The sequence below is a fragment of the Nicotiana sylvestris genome, chromosome 8 (genome assembly GCF_000393655.2).
Source record: "Nicotiana sylvestris chromosome 8, ASM39365v2, whole genome shotgun sequence".
In the NCBI taxonomy this organism is placed as follows: Eukaryota; Viridiplantae; Streptophyta; class Magnoliopsida; order Solanales; family Solanaceae; genus Nicotiana; species Nicotiana sylvestris.
Window position 1 is genome coordinate 109,321,655 of NC_091064.1, and position 17,592 is coordinate 109,339,246.

Here is a 17,592-nt window from a genome sequence, read left to right on the forward strand (position 1 = left end):
GTTTCCTACGTTTGAGTTGGACTGAAGACTATAAGAAGTTGTGTCAGTTGACCTGACAAAGCCATTCTCTGAAACTAGAGAGTTTTGAAAAGAAGGTTCGAAGATAAAAGACAACCATCGCATGCCATTGTGTGTGATAGTGTATGACCAAGACTCAATAGGAAGATATATGATGAAAATATATGTAAAGTACTAATAGATAAGGGTGTAGCAACAATAAGCATGATAATAAGCATAAAGAACAAATAAAGCAGGTAAGCATGTATTTGCATATTTAACTACAGTTAAAGCAATGTACAAACAAATTGAAATGCAAAATTCAATCTGAGTCTGCTAAGTTTAGAACCTAAGTGTGAATTATCTAGCAGAGTCGCCATATTGTTGCACCCTATTTTGCACTAGTCAAAACAAGATTCAACTTCTGGTTTCTATGTTGTTCATGAAAGAGAGTCGCCACCTAGTATTTAATGGTATACTAGGGTATCTATTTAATTACTAAAGTCCTTATTCTTTATTAGTTTGCTAATCGATTAGATTATGGTTAAGGGTTCTTGTTCTTATAAGGGGAAGGTGTTAGGCACTCCTTAAAATCTACCTGAGGTAGCTCCATAGGACTCAGACTAAATTTGAGACTAATTGTTTGTACTATGATTTAACTAGTGTTCAAAGAGTGTATCTTACCATATAGTAGGTCATATAATATCGATAAGAGAAGAGTATGGTTTAAATATGATGGACTTAAAGAAAAGCCTTTAGGAAATTGATGTTGGTATATATAAACTTAAAAAGAACTTTGGAAAATGAAGCATTTGTCATGAATGTGTTCAAAAGAAGCTAAGTTAATGCACTTGTTTTCGAAATTCATATTAACTTAATGTGGTGAAAGTATTATGGAAATAATCCTAAGATGTATTGTTGGTCTTTAATAGAAAACTGTTTGAAAGCCTTTGTTTTAGGACAGCAGTACCTTAATCTTATATTTGATTCAATTTTTAGAAGATTTAATCCCGCCACTCAGTTCTAGTTTTCCTTTTGAAAGAGGGACTTCCACCTTCGTTAAGCCTTTGGGCTTCAAAAATCTTTAAGGAAAAGGTTAGCAAAGAATAATGAATTGATAACAAGCTCGCGATTAGTGGTTATAGAACTAATTGCTAACTAATGCCTCTTTTAATCCTAGATTCTTTAAGGCTTGACTAAATTATTTTATATGAGTTAAAGGATAAAACAAAGCATTCAATCCAATATGCAATTGTCATATACATGTGAGATTTAAAAACAGGAAACATAACAAAGAATAACAATATAGTACAACTGAAGAATAATAAAAACAGTAAATAAAGAAGCGAATGGAAAGAAGTGACTCAGGGAGGTTTGGGCCTCGAAAAAGCATGCTCGGGTGTAACACGGACGAGCAACAAGAGCGACAACTAACTCTAAACCTTCTGAGACATGCAAAGATGGACTTGGGCTTGAGTTCTTAAAGAACATAACAAGCCCAAATCATTGTACCTTGTTAAAAAAAAAAGAGAAAGTCACTTAAATAATAGTACTATATACATATCCATATAGAATTTGTAAGTAAATAATAAAAGTAAAGATCACTGGCAGTACTTAAATACTAAGGAAAGTCATACTAGTGTGCAGGTTATGCATAGTAAACGATCCACATTGAACACCTTTTGTTGTCATTGAGCACCAAAACCAAAGAGATTAATAAATATCAACGAATTAAAGGCTAAGGAGAGAATTCTACCCAAGGTCGATGCCCCCTTTGAATCCCCCGACACTTCAAAGTTCCCAGGGGTTTCAAGGCCCAAGGCAATGTTTGTGCCGGGGAGAGCAGCCCAACCTAAAGTTAAACTCTGCTCCCAAATACCTTTAACCACTGACGACTAATTCTACCCTGTTGGTTTGAGTGCTAATGAGGTCCTTTCAATGCAAACCAACCACTATGACATTTCCTACCACAGAAGCATACTTATCCTTAGCAGAATAACACAGGAAAAATGCATAGAAACAGTCCATATACTTCAGTATTAAGTGAGTGAGGCACATATTGAACGACTTTAAAAGTCAGACTTCTAAGCACATATAACAACATGAACACTTATGCTATTGTTGCTAAAAAAATCAGACAACATGAGTCATGCATCTCATAGACAGGTAAGGCACATAGTTTAGAATTATAACAGTTTTAGAATACAGATGCTAATGCCTCAACATTGATCATAGATTAGTTAGACACCATACACTATCATAAGCATATACCTAGGTTAATAACATTACTTGAATCCCTTGGGATCCTTTGTACAAATTCAGACAATGACATAAGCAAGTTATTGCATTCAACCAGTAACAATAGAAGGTTTTCCCTATACCAGACTTAATCCAAAATGACAAGGAAAAGGAAGGACTGAGTACAATTTAAAGACAGTGTTCAAATAAATGTTCATACCATACTCCCACTCATAAAGAAATTTCAATCTAGATTATAACCTCACAAGACAAGATGAGTCCCAAACATTGCAGAATCAGGCTATCAGTATCATTAGGGGTTAAGATTAGGGGAAACATCATACTTGAACAGACTTAAATCTGCTGTACAGACATAGGTTGAATACTAGACATGGTGGAGTTGTAATCAAATTACAAAGACATTTGGCATTCAACCACAATAGGTACAACTACTCCCTAACTCAGAAGAGATAGATTGGTCATAACAAGTATCAATGATGTGCACAGAAGTTCATCCTTGTAGGACTGTTTCAATTAACAGTTAGATATGAATGCAAAGCATTCATAGTGAGGATTCAAAGGATACTCAAGGACTAACAAGCATTTTGAATACTCAAGTTTCACAAGCCTTAGCCAAGCGAGGCAAGGTTATCCTATATACCTTCATGCATACCCTGACTGGAATCATTTAACAGCAAACCCAAGTGTAGAATAACAACACTCAAGAGAGAAGGGCATGATAAGCATGAAGACTACAACAGCACCCGAAGTATTAGAATAGTAGAATTCGAAAGAATACAGCAAGGTGAGGATGAAGATTACAATAGAACATTAGATTAAAGTCGGAAGTCTAGATAGATGTGAGAAACCATCAAGGTAGGTTAAACAACTTAAACACATAGGTTGTTCAATGCACAAATTGAGGTTATTAAAGTCACACAGCTAGTTAATTAACACTGGATAAATACAACAACTCATCATATCATCAACAAGTCATGATAAAACAAAAATAAACAATTGTCACACCCCATTTTCCCTTTTTGATGGGGAAGTCCTAGTTTTGACATTCATGGGGGAATATCACAACTCCTTTTTTACTACATCCCGTAAAAGGGTATAAGGATAAGGGAGTTTTTCCAATTAAAGGACAATCAAAACGGAATTTGTTTATTTTAAGATTAGAGTCACCACTTGGGATAATTTATGTTGTCCCAAGTCACCGGTTTAATCCCGAATCGAGGAAAAGTTTGACTCTGTTTAACAGTCCGCGAACCAAAAATCTGAGTAAGGAATTCTGTTAACCCGAGAGAAGGTGTTAGGCATTCCCGAGTTCCGTGGTTCTATCATGGTCTCTCAACTGCTATATTCAGCTTAATTATCTGATTTTAGTACATGTTCAACCATATGTACATTTTCAATCTTAGCCACTTTTTATTTATTTTTAGAAACATTACAACGCTGTTAAAACATGTCTTGAACCACGTCACATAAATGCACCCACGGCGTTCGACATATTTTAACATTGTCGAGATTTAGATTTGGGTCACATAAATGCGCACCCGAATTCAGGAAAAGTACTTTTATTAAAACAACGCGCCTAGAGCAACTACGCGTTTTTAGCTTCGCGAGGGCCATGGAAAGTTCGCTAAATAGCATACCTCGATTTCTAAAGGATTGCAATTAATTAAGTGAAGGCCCTAAATTATACATCCGGCTAACAAGACACGCTTTGAATTAACTACAATGATCCACTAATTGAGTAAGGCTTGAACGAATTGCAGTTACTCCTAGACTACGGTTAAATTCGAATTGTTGATTTAAGGGCTAGTACTGGATGAGGCCTAATCTATTTTCATTTCAGAGCATGAGCCTGGCCCGAGGTCCAATAGCTAATAACCACGGCAAACATGGAGACCTGATTGGGCTAGACATGAAGCCCAAATCAACAGCGTAATACGAAAGGGAACTGGGCGCAAAATGGATCCAGGTTGATAGCCGGCTCAGTGTTACTGCACTTGAGGTCATCTTACACTGCCCCTACAACTCCGGCTTTGAACCAGATATATTTACACACGTTAAACAATTCAAAATAAGAACCTTACCAATTCAAAACGATTCAAACTCGCACACCCTGTTAGTTTCGAAAGCAAAGAAGGAACTATGCCTCAATCCAATTTAAAATCTTACCAACTAAAATCCCTTAATTAAATTAAGATTCAACAGTTATTGCAGACTTGCGACAATATATGAAAGGAGAAATACACCCATTAAATTTCCAAGTTCTAACTTACTAACAAGCAGCCATAGACAAACAAAGCAAAACAAAGCACATTTAAATCCGGAGAACACCGATGACTTCAACTTTTAACACATGCTCAATTTTAACTACGATAACATTAGCATAACATTCTAACAGATCTGCAATTTTAAAAAAACAATGTTCACGGATCTTAAAGTTGATGGCCAGTTCTAATAGCAACAGAATCCAGGAGTTAAACAAAAGAAAAATCAACACACACTACATAAGAGTCCTACTATAGTATTAACATAAACCCAAGACACACTGAAAGAGAAAAAGAAAACAAAAGCCATAACATCTGAAAACACCCTCTTCACTTTTCTTCAAAAAACACACTTTTTGAACCATGACTTACATGCTTTAGAAATCAAGAGTATATACCTGAAAATTAAAACATGAAAAGGAATAGTGAGGGATCAGTAGAAGCAGTAAAGCAGAATTCAGCAGCGAGAGTTGATCAACAACCCAATTTCAAACTTAGGAAATGATATACAGCAGCCCAGAAGTCAATTTTAGATGAACAACAACCCAGATCCAACCAACTTTCAATGAAATTGACTCAAATTCAATTAAACAATGGTTAAAACACAAAATTTGCCCCAGACTTTTCGACAAGAAACAGACTCGGGCCATTTATCACACTTGAATGAACCACAGATTGCCTTAACAAGTTGAAATTCCAAAATTGGAATCAATGGAGCAGTCCCAATGTAGTCGTCCCAATTTCTCTATTTTTAATTCTTCCTCTTTAGGTCTTGGGTCTGCCTTGAAAGGAAAGAAAAGCCGCCTTTATAGGCAAGTTATTAGTGTAGCTAGATGAGATTTGCACCTATACGCTTTTGCAATTTTTATTTTAGCTTAAACACCCCTAGTTCAAATTCAGTTTTTGCAAAGTAGTCCCCCCACCAGCTTCCTAGAAGCTTCCCAAATAGTTACAAATAGATTCCCTCACTAAGACTACCCAAACTAACCCTCATACCCCTGTTATTTACCTTAGCCTACCCATTGATTCAAATTAACCCATGGTCTAATTAACCAGACCCTTTAACCAGGTCAAAGATGACAATAGTTACTCGTTAGGGTTCGAAACACTCAGTAGTGACCAAATGAACCAAAGAAACTAATAAATCAAAAATTTAGGGAAGACACAATTACTTTCTGATTTTAATCTTGAATTATTTTAATTACCCAACTCAGCATTGAACTCCTACTGTAAATCACAATCAAACAAAGTAAACAAAATAAATGTAATTAAAACAGCAATGACAGAAAATACTATGGGGTAAAGGAAAATGAGTAAGAATAAAGAGAAGGGGGACAATCACGGATTTACAGCAGAAACGATGAGGGACGGGGACGAGATAAGAAAAAATGGACGGAAAAGATAAGGAGACTCACTAATTCAAGCCTTGAACTTGACTGAACCTCCGATTAGATCTCCAAATAATGCCAATCGCTTGTGCTTGGTTAAGAACAAGCAAATGATGTTATTTCGGGATAAAATCGGCCCTCAATAACCTTGCATGCACTGGTCAAGTTTGGGCTTATAGGGCTCAACCTTAGATTCAATATTCGACACATTCCAGACATATTCGAGGGGAATGGAGCGTGGATTTGGTACAAGGGGGTCATGGCGGTTCTATGGCGTCAATTTGGTGGTGAACAGAGGTGGCGGCGCCACCGGAGGAAATGAGGGCAGCGCTAGGGTTTGTGACTTCAACCTCAGATTCAAGGGATTCTGAGTGTGTTCGAACGAAGTTGGTTATGGATTGGGATTGTGGAAGGGATGAGGAGTTTAAGGTGTGAATATGGTGGTCATCGGAGGTGGCGCCGCTGCCCTGAGGTGGTGGGAATTAGGGCGGCTCTCCAGGGTTTGGCTTGGGGATGATGAAGTCTGGGAAATGAGGGGGGTGCGAGATTCGGACACTTATATTTGAGACAGGGTCAATTACAGACCGTTTGATCAACTAAGATCAACGGTCCAGATCAAAGAGGACGAAACAACGTCGTTTTGATTATGAAGGCTGGACCGGGTATTAGGGACGAGTTTTGGGCCTGGTAAAGGGGTAATTTGGACGGGTCTAAGGGGAAATTAGTCTGGGCCTGGGGACATGGTCCGATTTGGCCTAAATTTTCCTTTTTCATTATTTCCTTCTCTTTCTTCTTTTTTTTTTTCAATTCATTTTTCTTTAAAAATTCTTTTTCTTTTCCCAAAAATTAAAATTAAAACCTAAATTAAATTCTAAACCCAATTATCCTTCCACATTAAATTAATTAACCCTAATAATTATTACTACAAATAATTAAAAACCAAATTAAAGGGAAAAACTACCAAAATTCAAAATTAAAATTAAAAGTGAATAAACTATTTTTTGTGATTTTTTCCCATTTTTATAAAATAAATAATTTGTCAATTAATCCTAAAATGAAAATTAAATCCCAAATGCAAATGCAACATATTTTTGTATTTTTCATTTAGTAAAATAAACATGCACAGACAAATGCAAACAATAACAAACAAAAATCTACGAAATTGCAAACAAATGGAAAAATTATTTTTTTTTGAATTTATGGGAGTAATTCATATAGGGAAAAAATCATGTGCTCACAGCTGTCCCTCTTTGCGCGGAAACATGGAGAGTTTTCGTGCAAAGATAAAGTGAGCGGATACGAGCAATTTTTGCCCATCTGAATACTCCGTGGAAAGCATCTTTGAAAGATTTGACCGTGCCCTGCTTACAAGGTTGCCTACATATCCTTGGCTAAAAAAGAATTAGGTCAGTGTAATTCAGGAATGTCTGGTAGCTGGGACTACCATGGAGCTATGATTTCACTGTTGCTGCTGCTACCGCTGCTTGTTGAACCCCCTTATTACACCATGTCAAAATAAAACAAAATATTAGACTAGACTATGATCTATGGATTATAAAAGTCCTATCTATATCTTCAAACTTGCTCTTGTATTTCTTGTTGCCTTGTTGTCCTCCGTTCTCTCGGAAGCATCCGTTTGTTGCCACCTTGAATTGTAAACTGAGATGTTTTCCCCTTCTTTAGGTGGGTGCCTGACTGCTGAACTTGATATGTATTCCCATGCTATTCAGGCAGGGCTCCTGACTTCAAAACGTGAATGTATTCCCCTGCTATCCAGGCGGGCTCCTGACTGCTGACTTGAAACGTATTCCCTGCTCTTCAGGCGGGCTCCTGACTTCAAAATAAACAAAGCAAAGAATTTGAAAGCTAAAACATAAATGATACTCCTTTGTTCTCCAGGCGGGCTCCTGACTGCTGCATTTGAGAGTATTCCCTGCTCTCCAGGCGAGCTCCTGACTTCAAAACGTGAATGTGTTCCCATGCTATCCCGACGGGCTCCTGACTGCTGACTTGAAACGTATTCCCTTCTCTTCAGGCGGGCTCGTGACTTCAAAATAAACAAAGCAAAGAATTTGAAAGCCAAAACTTAAATGGTACTCCCTTGTTCTCCAGGCGGGCTCCTGACTGTTGCATTTGAAAGTATTCCTTGCTCTCCACGCGGGCTCCTGACTGCTACATTTGGAAGTATTCCCTGCTCTCCAGGCGGGCTCCTGATTTCAACTTAGACAAAACAAAGAATTTGAAAGCTAAACTTAAATAGTACTCCCTTGTTCTTCAGGCAGGCTCCTGACTGCTGACTTGAAATGTTTTCCCTGTTCTCCAGGCGGGCTCCTGACTTCAAGATAGACAAAACAAAGAAAATTTTCTGCCCCGGTTTGGTGGCTGGGCACAGATGTAAGTGTAAAACAAAATCATATTACCAAGTATCACTAAGAATTTGAAAGGTAGGTCCCATTATTCAGGGGGGTCCTGACAACTCTTAACTAAACGACAATTTTAGATCTAAGTTATATCTTCTACAGGTGTGACTTCTGCTAAATCTTGCTATCTAATAGGATCTTTACACTACTCCCCCTTATCCGGGAGGGTCCTGAAAATCAAAGGTCAAATTTTATCTTAAGGGTGACAACTTTCATGGCTGAATTATACTACCCTACAGCAGAACTTACGCTAAATGTTGTTATCTAATTGAAATATTAAACTAAGTCCTGTTATTCAGGAGGTTCCTGGCAACTCCTACTTGAATCCTATCTCGAGCATGCAAACTTCTACCCCAACTTATATTCCTTTGGGATACATTTATTCTAGATCATGTTATTTCTGAACTTTAAACTAGGTCTCATTTTCCAAGAGGGTCCTGAAAATCAAAAATCAAACCTGTTTTGATGACTGCCTTTCTCCACGGAGGGTTTCTCCAAAACAAACGAAATTTCTTGCCCCTGTTTTAATCAAAGAAAAATTTTGTCAGTTTAAAAATGGTGGTTAGTTGATGGCATTCTTGCTGAAGATCTTCCCGCTGCATTGTTTTGTTCTGACTGGCTTCCCCGAACTGGCCGTGAACCGCTTTGACTTTTTGACTGACTTTCACACCCCATGACCTTTGACGAACTGAGCGTTCTATACCCATGCTATTGTTTTACCTCTGACCTTTTTCTCTGAACCTTTGCATCTCCCATGATATTACCAATCCATTCCACCAATGAAACTTCTGGTGATTCCTTGTACCCCTCTCTTACATCATGTTATCCTTAGTATGCTTTGACCACTCCATGCTTTGCAATTTTGGAAGTTTGTAGTGAGCTTTGAAATCCTTTTCACTTGATTGGAACAAGACTGACATTGAAACATCTTTAGATAAATACCCAAAAGAAAATAAAATGCAATGACTTTGCGGGTTAAGGATAAGAAGAATTCAAAACCAGGTGACTACTTCAAAAGGAAAAAGAAAAAGAAACTTATCTGAGTGGAACAGCTGGTACCAATGATCATGACATGCATTTCGGATTAATCGGCCTAATCTGTCCAACCAATCAACTTTCAGTTGCCGTACTTCATTGCCCCAGAATTTCCATGACCTGATTACTTTACCCAAACCTTGACCTTGTTCATCCTGCGGCGCCTTGAAAGGTTTTTACCAGCAGACATCTTTCATTCGTTCGTCTCTCAACTCAATTTTGTCTTATGGTGCCCGTGAGGGTTTTCACCAATAAGACTCTCTCATTTTAATTTCTCTCAACTCCCATCGCCTTACAGTGCCCATGAGTGTTTTCACCAATAAGACTCTCTCATTTTAATTTCTCTCAATTCCCATCGCCTTACGTTGCCCGTGAGGGTTTTCACCAATAAGACTCTCTCATTTTATTTCCCTCCTTGCTTGAACCAGAGTGTTGCCCCCGACATGAATTACCTTTTACCTGCTTGAATTGGCATTTCTCAAAGACTGATCAGAATGTCTTTCTTTGGACCGTAATGTGGGCTTTTGGACAGGGCTAGGAAGATAGGGTATAAAAGGCTCAAAACAATTCAAATGGGTTAGAATTACAACTTTCGGAATCAGGTTTCCCACAACAACCACAACTTCTGCCCCATTTTCTTGCTCGGGGACTTTTGAATTTTTGTTTCGATGAGACCAAACCGTGAGGCTGCCTACATATCCTTAAAAGGAATCAGGTCGAAGGTAGTTCATGTCGTAGAAATCACTTTGTTGTTGTGATTTTATTTTCTCTCTTTCTTTTCTTTCTCTCTTTTTCTTCTGTTGTTCTTCTCTTTTTTTCTTCTTTTTTCTGCTTTTTTTTTCTTTTTGCTTTTCTCTTTTCTTTTCTTTTCTTTCTCTTTCTTCTCTCTTTTCATTTTTCTTTTCCCTTTTCCTTTCTTGTTCATTCTTTCTTTTTCTTTTCACTTACTTATCCTCTGCACTTGCATTTCTAAATTGTGTCGTTGATCCCGAAAGAGGGGTATGAAAGAAAATAAATAAGGCTCAAAAGGGGGTAACAAAGGCTAAAGTGTTTAGATAGCAGAACAAAATGCCTTCGTCATTTCAATCTTCAAAATATACCAAATACAAACAAGTACAATCAAAGGAATAAATCATACATAGTATCGTTTGACTGCATCAAAATTGATAGTCATTTCTACACATTTCCCTTCTACATCTGTCAAATTCAACGCGCCATTTGACAACACTCTAGTTACAACAAATGGCCCCTGCTAGTTTGGGGCGAACATCCCTTTTGCTTCAACCTGTTGAGGCAAGATACGTCTCAACACTAACTGACCCACTTCAAACTTCCGTGAATGTACCTTCTTGTTATATGCTCTCGCCATTCTCTGTTGGTACAATTGGCCGTGACACACTGCCGCTAATCTCTTTTCATCAATCAGACTTAATTGATCCAAGCGGGTTTTGACCCATTCAATGTCATCAATTTCTGCCTCAGCGACAATCCGAAGAGATGGGATTTCAATTTCTATGGGTATTACTGCCTCCGTGCCTTACACCAACAAATAAGGAGTGGCTCCTACTGAAGTACGGACAATAGTGCGATAACCCAGCAATTCAAACGGCATCTTTTCGTGCCACTGCCTAGAACCTTCCACCATTTTTCGAATTATTTTCTTTATATTCTTGTTGGCTGCCTCGACTTCTCCATTCGCCTTAGGGCGATATGGGGTGGAATTGCAATGTGTAATCTTAAACTACTGACATGTCTCCGTCATCATATGACTGTTGAGATTAGCGCCATTGTCTGTGATGATTACCTTTGGAATCCCAAACCGACTGATGATATTTGAATGCACAAAATCGACCACTGCTTTCTTGGTCACAGATTTGAAAATGTTCGCTTCAACCCACTTGGTAAAATAATCAATGGCTACCAGGATAAACCTATGTCCATTTGATGCTGCTGACTCGATTGGCCTAATGACATCCATGCCCCAAGCAACAAAAGGCCATGGTGCCGACATGGTATGCAGTTCAGATGGTGGGGAATGAATCAAATCTCCGTGCACCTGGCACTGATGACACTTGCGCACAAAACTGATGCAATCTCGCTCCATAGTGAGCCAGTAATAACCTGATCGGAGAATCTTCTTTGCCAGAACGTACCCACTCATATGCGGTCCGCAAACCCCGGAGTGTACCTCGGTCATGATAGTTGTGGCCTGTCTGGCATCTATGCATCTTAGCAATCCGAGATCTGGGGTTCTTTTGTATAACACCCCTCCACTGAAGAAAAATCCACTTGCCAATCGTCGAATTGTTCTTTTCTGATCACCTGTGGCCTGTACCGGATATACCCCCATCCGGAGGTATTCTTTGATATCGTGGAACCATGGCTCCCTATCAAGTTCTTCTTCTACCATATTACAGTAAGCATGCTGATCACGGACCTGAATCTGCAAAGGGTCCACATAAGCCTTATCTGGATGATGTAACATTGACGCCAGAGTAGCCAAAGCATCGGCGACTTCATTATGGATCCTTGGGATATGCTTGAATTCTATTGACTGAAACTGTTGACAAAGATCATGCAAACATTGTCTGTACGGTATGAGTTTCAAATCCTGTGTTTCCCATTCTCCCTGAATTTGGTGCACTAGAAGGTCCGAGTCACCCAAGACCAAGACTTCCTGGACACCCATATCCGCAGCTAACCTCAAACCCAGAATGCATGCCTCGTACTCAGCCATGTTGTTGGTACAGTAAAAACGAAGCTTTGCCGTAACAGGGTAGTGTTGCCCTGTTTCAGAAATAAGTACTGCTCCTATCCCCACGCCCTTCATGTTTGCATCCCCATCAAAGAAAAGTTTCCATCCCGGCTTCTCAACTTGCTCTAACTCATCAATGTGCATCACCTCTTCATCGGGGAAATAAGTTTTCAAAGGTTCGTAATCTTCATTAACTAGATTCTCGGCCAAATGGTCCGCCAAAGCCTGCGCTTTCATTGCAGTTCGAGTCACGTAAACAATGTCAAACTCTGTGAGCAGGATCTGCCACTTTGCAAGTCTTCCTGTGGGCATAGGATTCTGGAAGATATACTTCAATGGATCCAAGCGAGATATGAGGTAAGTAGTATAAGATGACAAATAATGTTTCAACTTCTGTGCCACCCAAGTTAGGGCGCAACACGTTCTTTCAAGGTGAGTATACTTAACCTCGTAGGGTGTGAATTTTTTGCTGAGATAATAGATGGCCTGCTCCTTCCTGCCAGTGATATCATGTTGACCCAATACACAGCCGAATGAATTGTCCAATACCGTCAAATATAGAATCAAATGTCGCCCTGGTTCTGGCGGACCAACACGGGTGGATTTGATAGATACCCCTTTATCTTATCAATCGCCTCCTAACATTCATTTGTCCACTTGACCGCAACGTATTTCTTTAACAGCTTGAAGATAGGCTCACAAGTTGTCGTGAGCTGAGCGATGAACCTGCTGATATAATTCAATCTCCCCAACAAACTCATCACCTCGGTCTTGTTCTTCGGATGTGGCAATTTCTGGATGGCCTTAACTTTCGATGGATCCAGTTCAATGCCCTGGCAGCTGACTACGAACCCCAACAACTTTCCAGACGGCACCCCAAAAGCACACTTTGCAGGATTAAGCTTGAGATTGTACCTGCGAAGCCTTCGGAAGAACTTATTCAAATCCCTAACATGGTCAGATTGCTTTCTAAACTTCACGATCACATCATCCACGTACATCTCGATTTCCTAGTGTATCATATCATGGAATATTGTTGTCATTGCCCTCATGTTGGTTTCCCCAACATTCTTCAAGCCAAATGACATGACCCGATAGCAATACGTTCCCCACGGCGTGATGAATGCTGTCTTTTCTGTATCTTCCTCGTCCATTATGATCTGATGATAACCCGCGTAACAATCCACGAAAGAACCAATCTCATGTTTGGCGTAATTATCAATCAAGATATGGATGTTTGGCAACGGGAAATTATCTTTTGGACTTGCCTTGTTGAGATCCCGATAGTCAACACATACCCTGGTCTTGCCATCCTTCTTCGGTACATGCACAACATTGGCTAACCAGGTGGGATACCGGGTGACCCGAATGACTTTGGCATCGAACTGCTTGGTGACCTCTTCTTTGATCTTTACACTCATATCCGTTTTGAACTTTCTCAGCTTCTGTTTGACAGGAGGGAATGTCGGGTCAGTGGGCAACTTGTGAACCACTAAATCAGTGCTTAGGCCCGGCATGTCGTCATAGGACCATGCAAAAACATCTTTGTATTCTAACAACGCTTTAATTATCTCCTCCCTAAGTTAATGTTCCAGATGCACACTTATTTTAGTTTAACAGACATTATCTTGGTTCCCTAGATTAACTGCTTCTGTATCGTTCAAATTAGGTTTGGGCTTTTCCTCAAAATGACTTAGTTCCTTACTAATTTCTTCATAGGCCTCATCATCATCAAATTCCAACTGGTCATCACACTCAATTTCTTGTATTATTATTTCAGAGTTAGATTGGCTCTTAAAACTGGGCCGAAGATTCCTCATGCATGTCATGTCATTGATATCAGCATAAAAAGAACTGTACAAAAGAAGAAAACAAAATAGAATTAGAAGGAGTGAAGGAAAAGGGACAATTGCATTTCATTGAATTTAAAGATAACAGGGTTTTGACACATCCAACTGGACGGAACATAATATCTGAATTACAGACCCTGGAATAATCCAGACAACAAAAGAAAATCAAAACCCACTACCAAGACTCCCTCCGGATAGGAAGAGGAGTAGCTTCCCAGTTGTTGACTTTTGCACGTGGTCCCACGAATTGCACATCTTCCCTGTTGGACCCTTCCCCAGCCTGAACCATGTTAACCTCGGCAAATAACCTTTCGAACCCCTTCTCCAAGTCTCCATCGGCACCAATCAGTGGTCCGGGAGACTTTGACAGTAGTTGCTCTCTAATACCCGGCCTGACGAATGATCTAGACAGACGCGAGATCGGCTTTGGCAATACCCATGCTTTCTGTTTCATTTTTCTAGCTCTTCTCACGTCTGCGACTGTGGTCTTGAACCCCAGACCAAAAGTATCCAGATTCTTTGGAAGAGAAACTGGTTGCACAATACCTTGCAGAGATGCACCCAAACCCTTGCCCGGTACGAAACCATTTTTCAACATTTTAACGACTACCATGACTGATGCCGCAACCATCTTTGGTGTTGGAATGCTCTTTCCTTCCGAAATTTTCTCTACCGATACTATATTGAAAACCTGATAAACCTAGTGTCCCTTGTTTTCGTCGACCTCTATGAATGGAACAATGGCATCATTGGGCACACACAAATTATCTTTGTCGTTTACAACAATTTCCTGTAGATCCTATTCAAACTTGACCATTTGATGCAGAGTAGACGGGACTGCCTTGGCAACATGAATCCAAGGTCGTCCCAACAGCAGATTGTATAAAACAGCCACATCGAGCGCCTGGAACTCCATAGTAAATTCAACTGGCCCTATGGTGAGCTCAAGCACTATGTCCCCAACTGAATCTTTCCCTCAACCATCGAATCCCCGAACACAAATACTATTCTTGTGAATTCTTTCATCTTCCACTTTCAGCTTGTTCAACGTGGAGAGAGGATAAATGTTCGCACTAGACCCATTGTCAATTAGTACCCGAGTAACCACGGAATCTTCGCATTTCACCGTCAGATAGAGGGCTCTATTGTGCTTAGTGCCCTCCGTGGGTAGCTCATCATCAGAAAACATGACTCTGTTCACCTTAAATATCTTGTTAGCTATCTTTTCCATGTGGTTTACTGAGATTTTGTCAGGGACGTGGGCCTCGTTCAAGATCTTCATCAAGGCCCTACGGTGCTCATCGGAGTGGATCAATAACAACAATAATGAAATTTGAGCCGTTGTTTTCCTCAACTGCTCCACAATGGAATAATCCGGCACTTTCATCTTTCTCAAGAACTCCTCTGCTTCTTCCTCGGTCACGACTTTCTTCACCAACACTGGGTTATCTTTTGAAGTCTTAGCTTTCCTCAACTCTTCGGGGGCAAAGCATCTCCCCAATCGAGTTAAACCATGGGTCTCACACACTTCTTCTTTAACCTCTTTCCCCTGGTAATTTACTGTCACTCGTTCATAATTCCACGGGACCGCCTTGTTGTTGATCACTGGAAGCTGAGTTACTGATTTTATAATAACAGGCTCTGTGCGAGCACCCTTCGCGACCACAACAGGTTTACTTGTAACCCCTAGTACCACCACTTTAGCTTTCTCTGGTTTTATTGTGACAACGCTTGACGACCCTTTCCCGGCTACCACAGCTAGCTTATTGTCTACCCCTTTCAACTGGACCACTAATTTCCCACTAGTTACCTTTTCCTTTGAACTGGTTTCACTAGAGCGGATCATCATCACCGTCTGCGAGGGTTTCTTAGCCTCCCCTCCCTTGTGTATCAACTCAATCATATGGGTCTCATGGTGAGCTAGCAGCGGATTCTGGTTGATATTTGGTGCATCTGGGGCCTGAACCTCGATCCGATGAGTACCAATGAGCTCTTGTACAGCTGTTTTCAGTTTCCAGCATTTCTCTATGTCATGGTCCAGGGCCCCTGAATAATACTCACAACTTACCGAGCGATCAAGATTTCTAGGAAAAGGATTCGGCAGTTTGGCTTCGATCGGATTCAACATGCCCAATTGTCTCAGCCTGTGGAATAGACTAGTATAGGATTCTCCCAATAGAGTAAAAGTCTTCTGCTTCTGCAGCCTCTCATTCTTAAAGGCTTTATTGGGTCGAAAACCTGTTCTAGGAGGATTTTTCTAGGCTTTTGGGAGTGGGTAGTTATTTTGTGGAGCTTGGTATGGGTTTTGTGGAGCTGGCGCACGCCATTGTGAGTGAGCAGGCGGCTAGGTATAGGTTTGTGCGTGATGGACAAAAACATGGGGATCTGGCGGTGGGTAATAGTGTTGTGGTGGGTTATATGGAGTGTGGGGGTAAGTTTGGAGATAGGGTCGCGGCCGGTTGTAGTAACGGGGAAGGTTCCTGGATCCAACCCAAGCTCACGACTCAATTGTCGCAACGTCCTCCTTCTTCTTCTTCCCGAGCACACCCCAGTACCGTTTTGAATGGCCTGAGTGGTCGCCTTGATTGCTGAATAACTCATGATCTTGTTGGACTTGAGTCCCTCTTCAACCATTCCTCCCATTTTCACGACGTCATTAAAGGACTTACCTACTGCTGACACCAAGTGACCGAAATAAGTGGGTTCCAAGGCCTGCAAAAAATAATCAACCATCTCGCTTTCTTTCATCGGAGGGTCAAACCTCGCTGCTTGCTCTCTCCAACGGAATCCATATTCCCTGAAGCTCTCACTGGGCTTCTTCTCAAGCTATGTCAATGACAGACGATCTGGGATGATTTTGAGGTTGTACTGAAAATGGCAGGCGAAGGCTTGGGCCAAGTCGTTCCATGTGTACCACATGTTGTGATCTTGTCTGGTGTACCATTCCAAGGCCGATCCACTTAAACTTTGGCTGAAATATGCCATCAGCAATTCATCTCTTCCACCTGCTCCTCTCATTTTGCTACAAAATCCTCTTAAGTGTGCCACTAGGCCACCATGTCCATCGTACAGATCAAACCTGGGCATTTTGAACCCTGCTAGCAACTGAACATCTGGCAACAAACATAAATTCTTATAGGCCACACTCTCTTGACCTCCCAACCCCCTCATATCTCGGAATGATTGCTCTAAGCTTTTGACCTTTCTGATCATTTCTTCATGCTCGGGATTTTTGGGCGGTTTCTCGGTCTCTGCCGGGATATCAAGATGAGGGGTGTAAGGATATGGTTCTGGAACTTTGAAGGTGGGTTCAGGGAGATAATACTGGTTGTCGTGAGGTTGGAATGGGGGTTCACTAGAAAATTGGTGTAATGTAGCAGGTGGAGGTGCCACAAAAACAAGTGTAATTGGTGGGGGAGGGTATGGGACTTGTTTGGGTGGTGGAGCTTGAGAAGTATGGGAAGTGGCGCCATGGCATTGTTGGTAGAGGGGAAAGGCTGGAGATGAGTTCACAGTGGGAGGTTCCTGAGGTTGAGCCAATGGTGGGATATAAGCGGGGTTAGCGGGATAGACGGCGGTGGATGCCCCTTCGCCCAAGCTTGATACATTTCAGCCATCTGTTGCTTC

At 40.6% G+C, this 17,592-nt stretch overlaps 1 protein-coding gene across 1 annotated transcript; it reads right to left on the reverse strand.

Moving 5' to 3' along the window:
- Nucleotides 1-12,753: 12,753 nt before the first annotated feature.
- On the reverse strand, nt 12,754-13,116 carry LOC138875504 (uncharacterized mitochondrial protein AtMg00860-like). Its single transcript, XM_070154337.1, has one exon. The coding sequence runs from the start codon at nt 13,114-13,116 to the stop codon at nt 12,754-12,756; it is 363 nt and encodes a 120-aa protein (XP_070010438.1).
- Between the last annotated feature and the right edge of the window lie 4,476 nt (nt 13,117-17,592).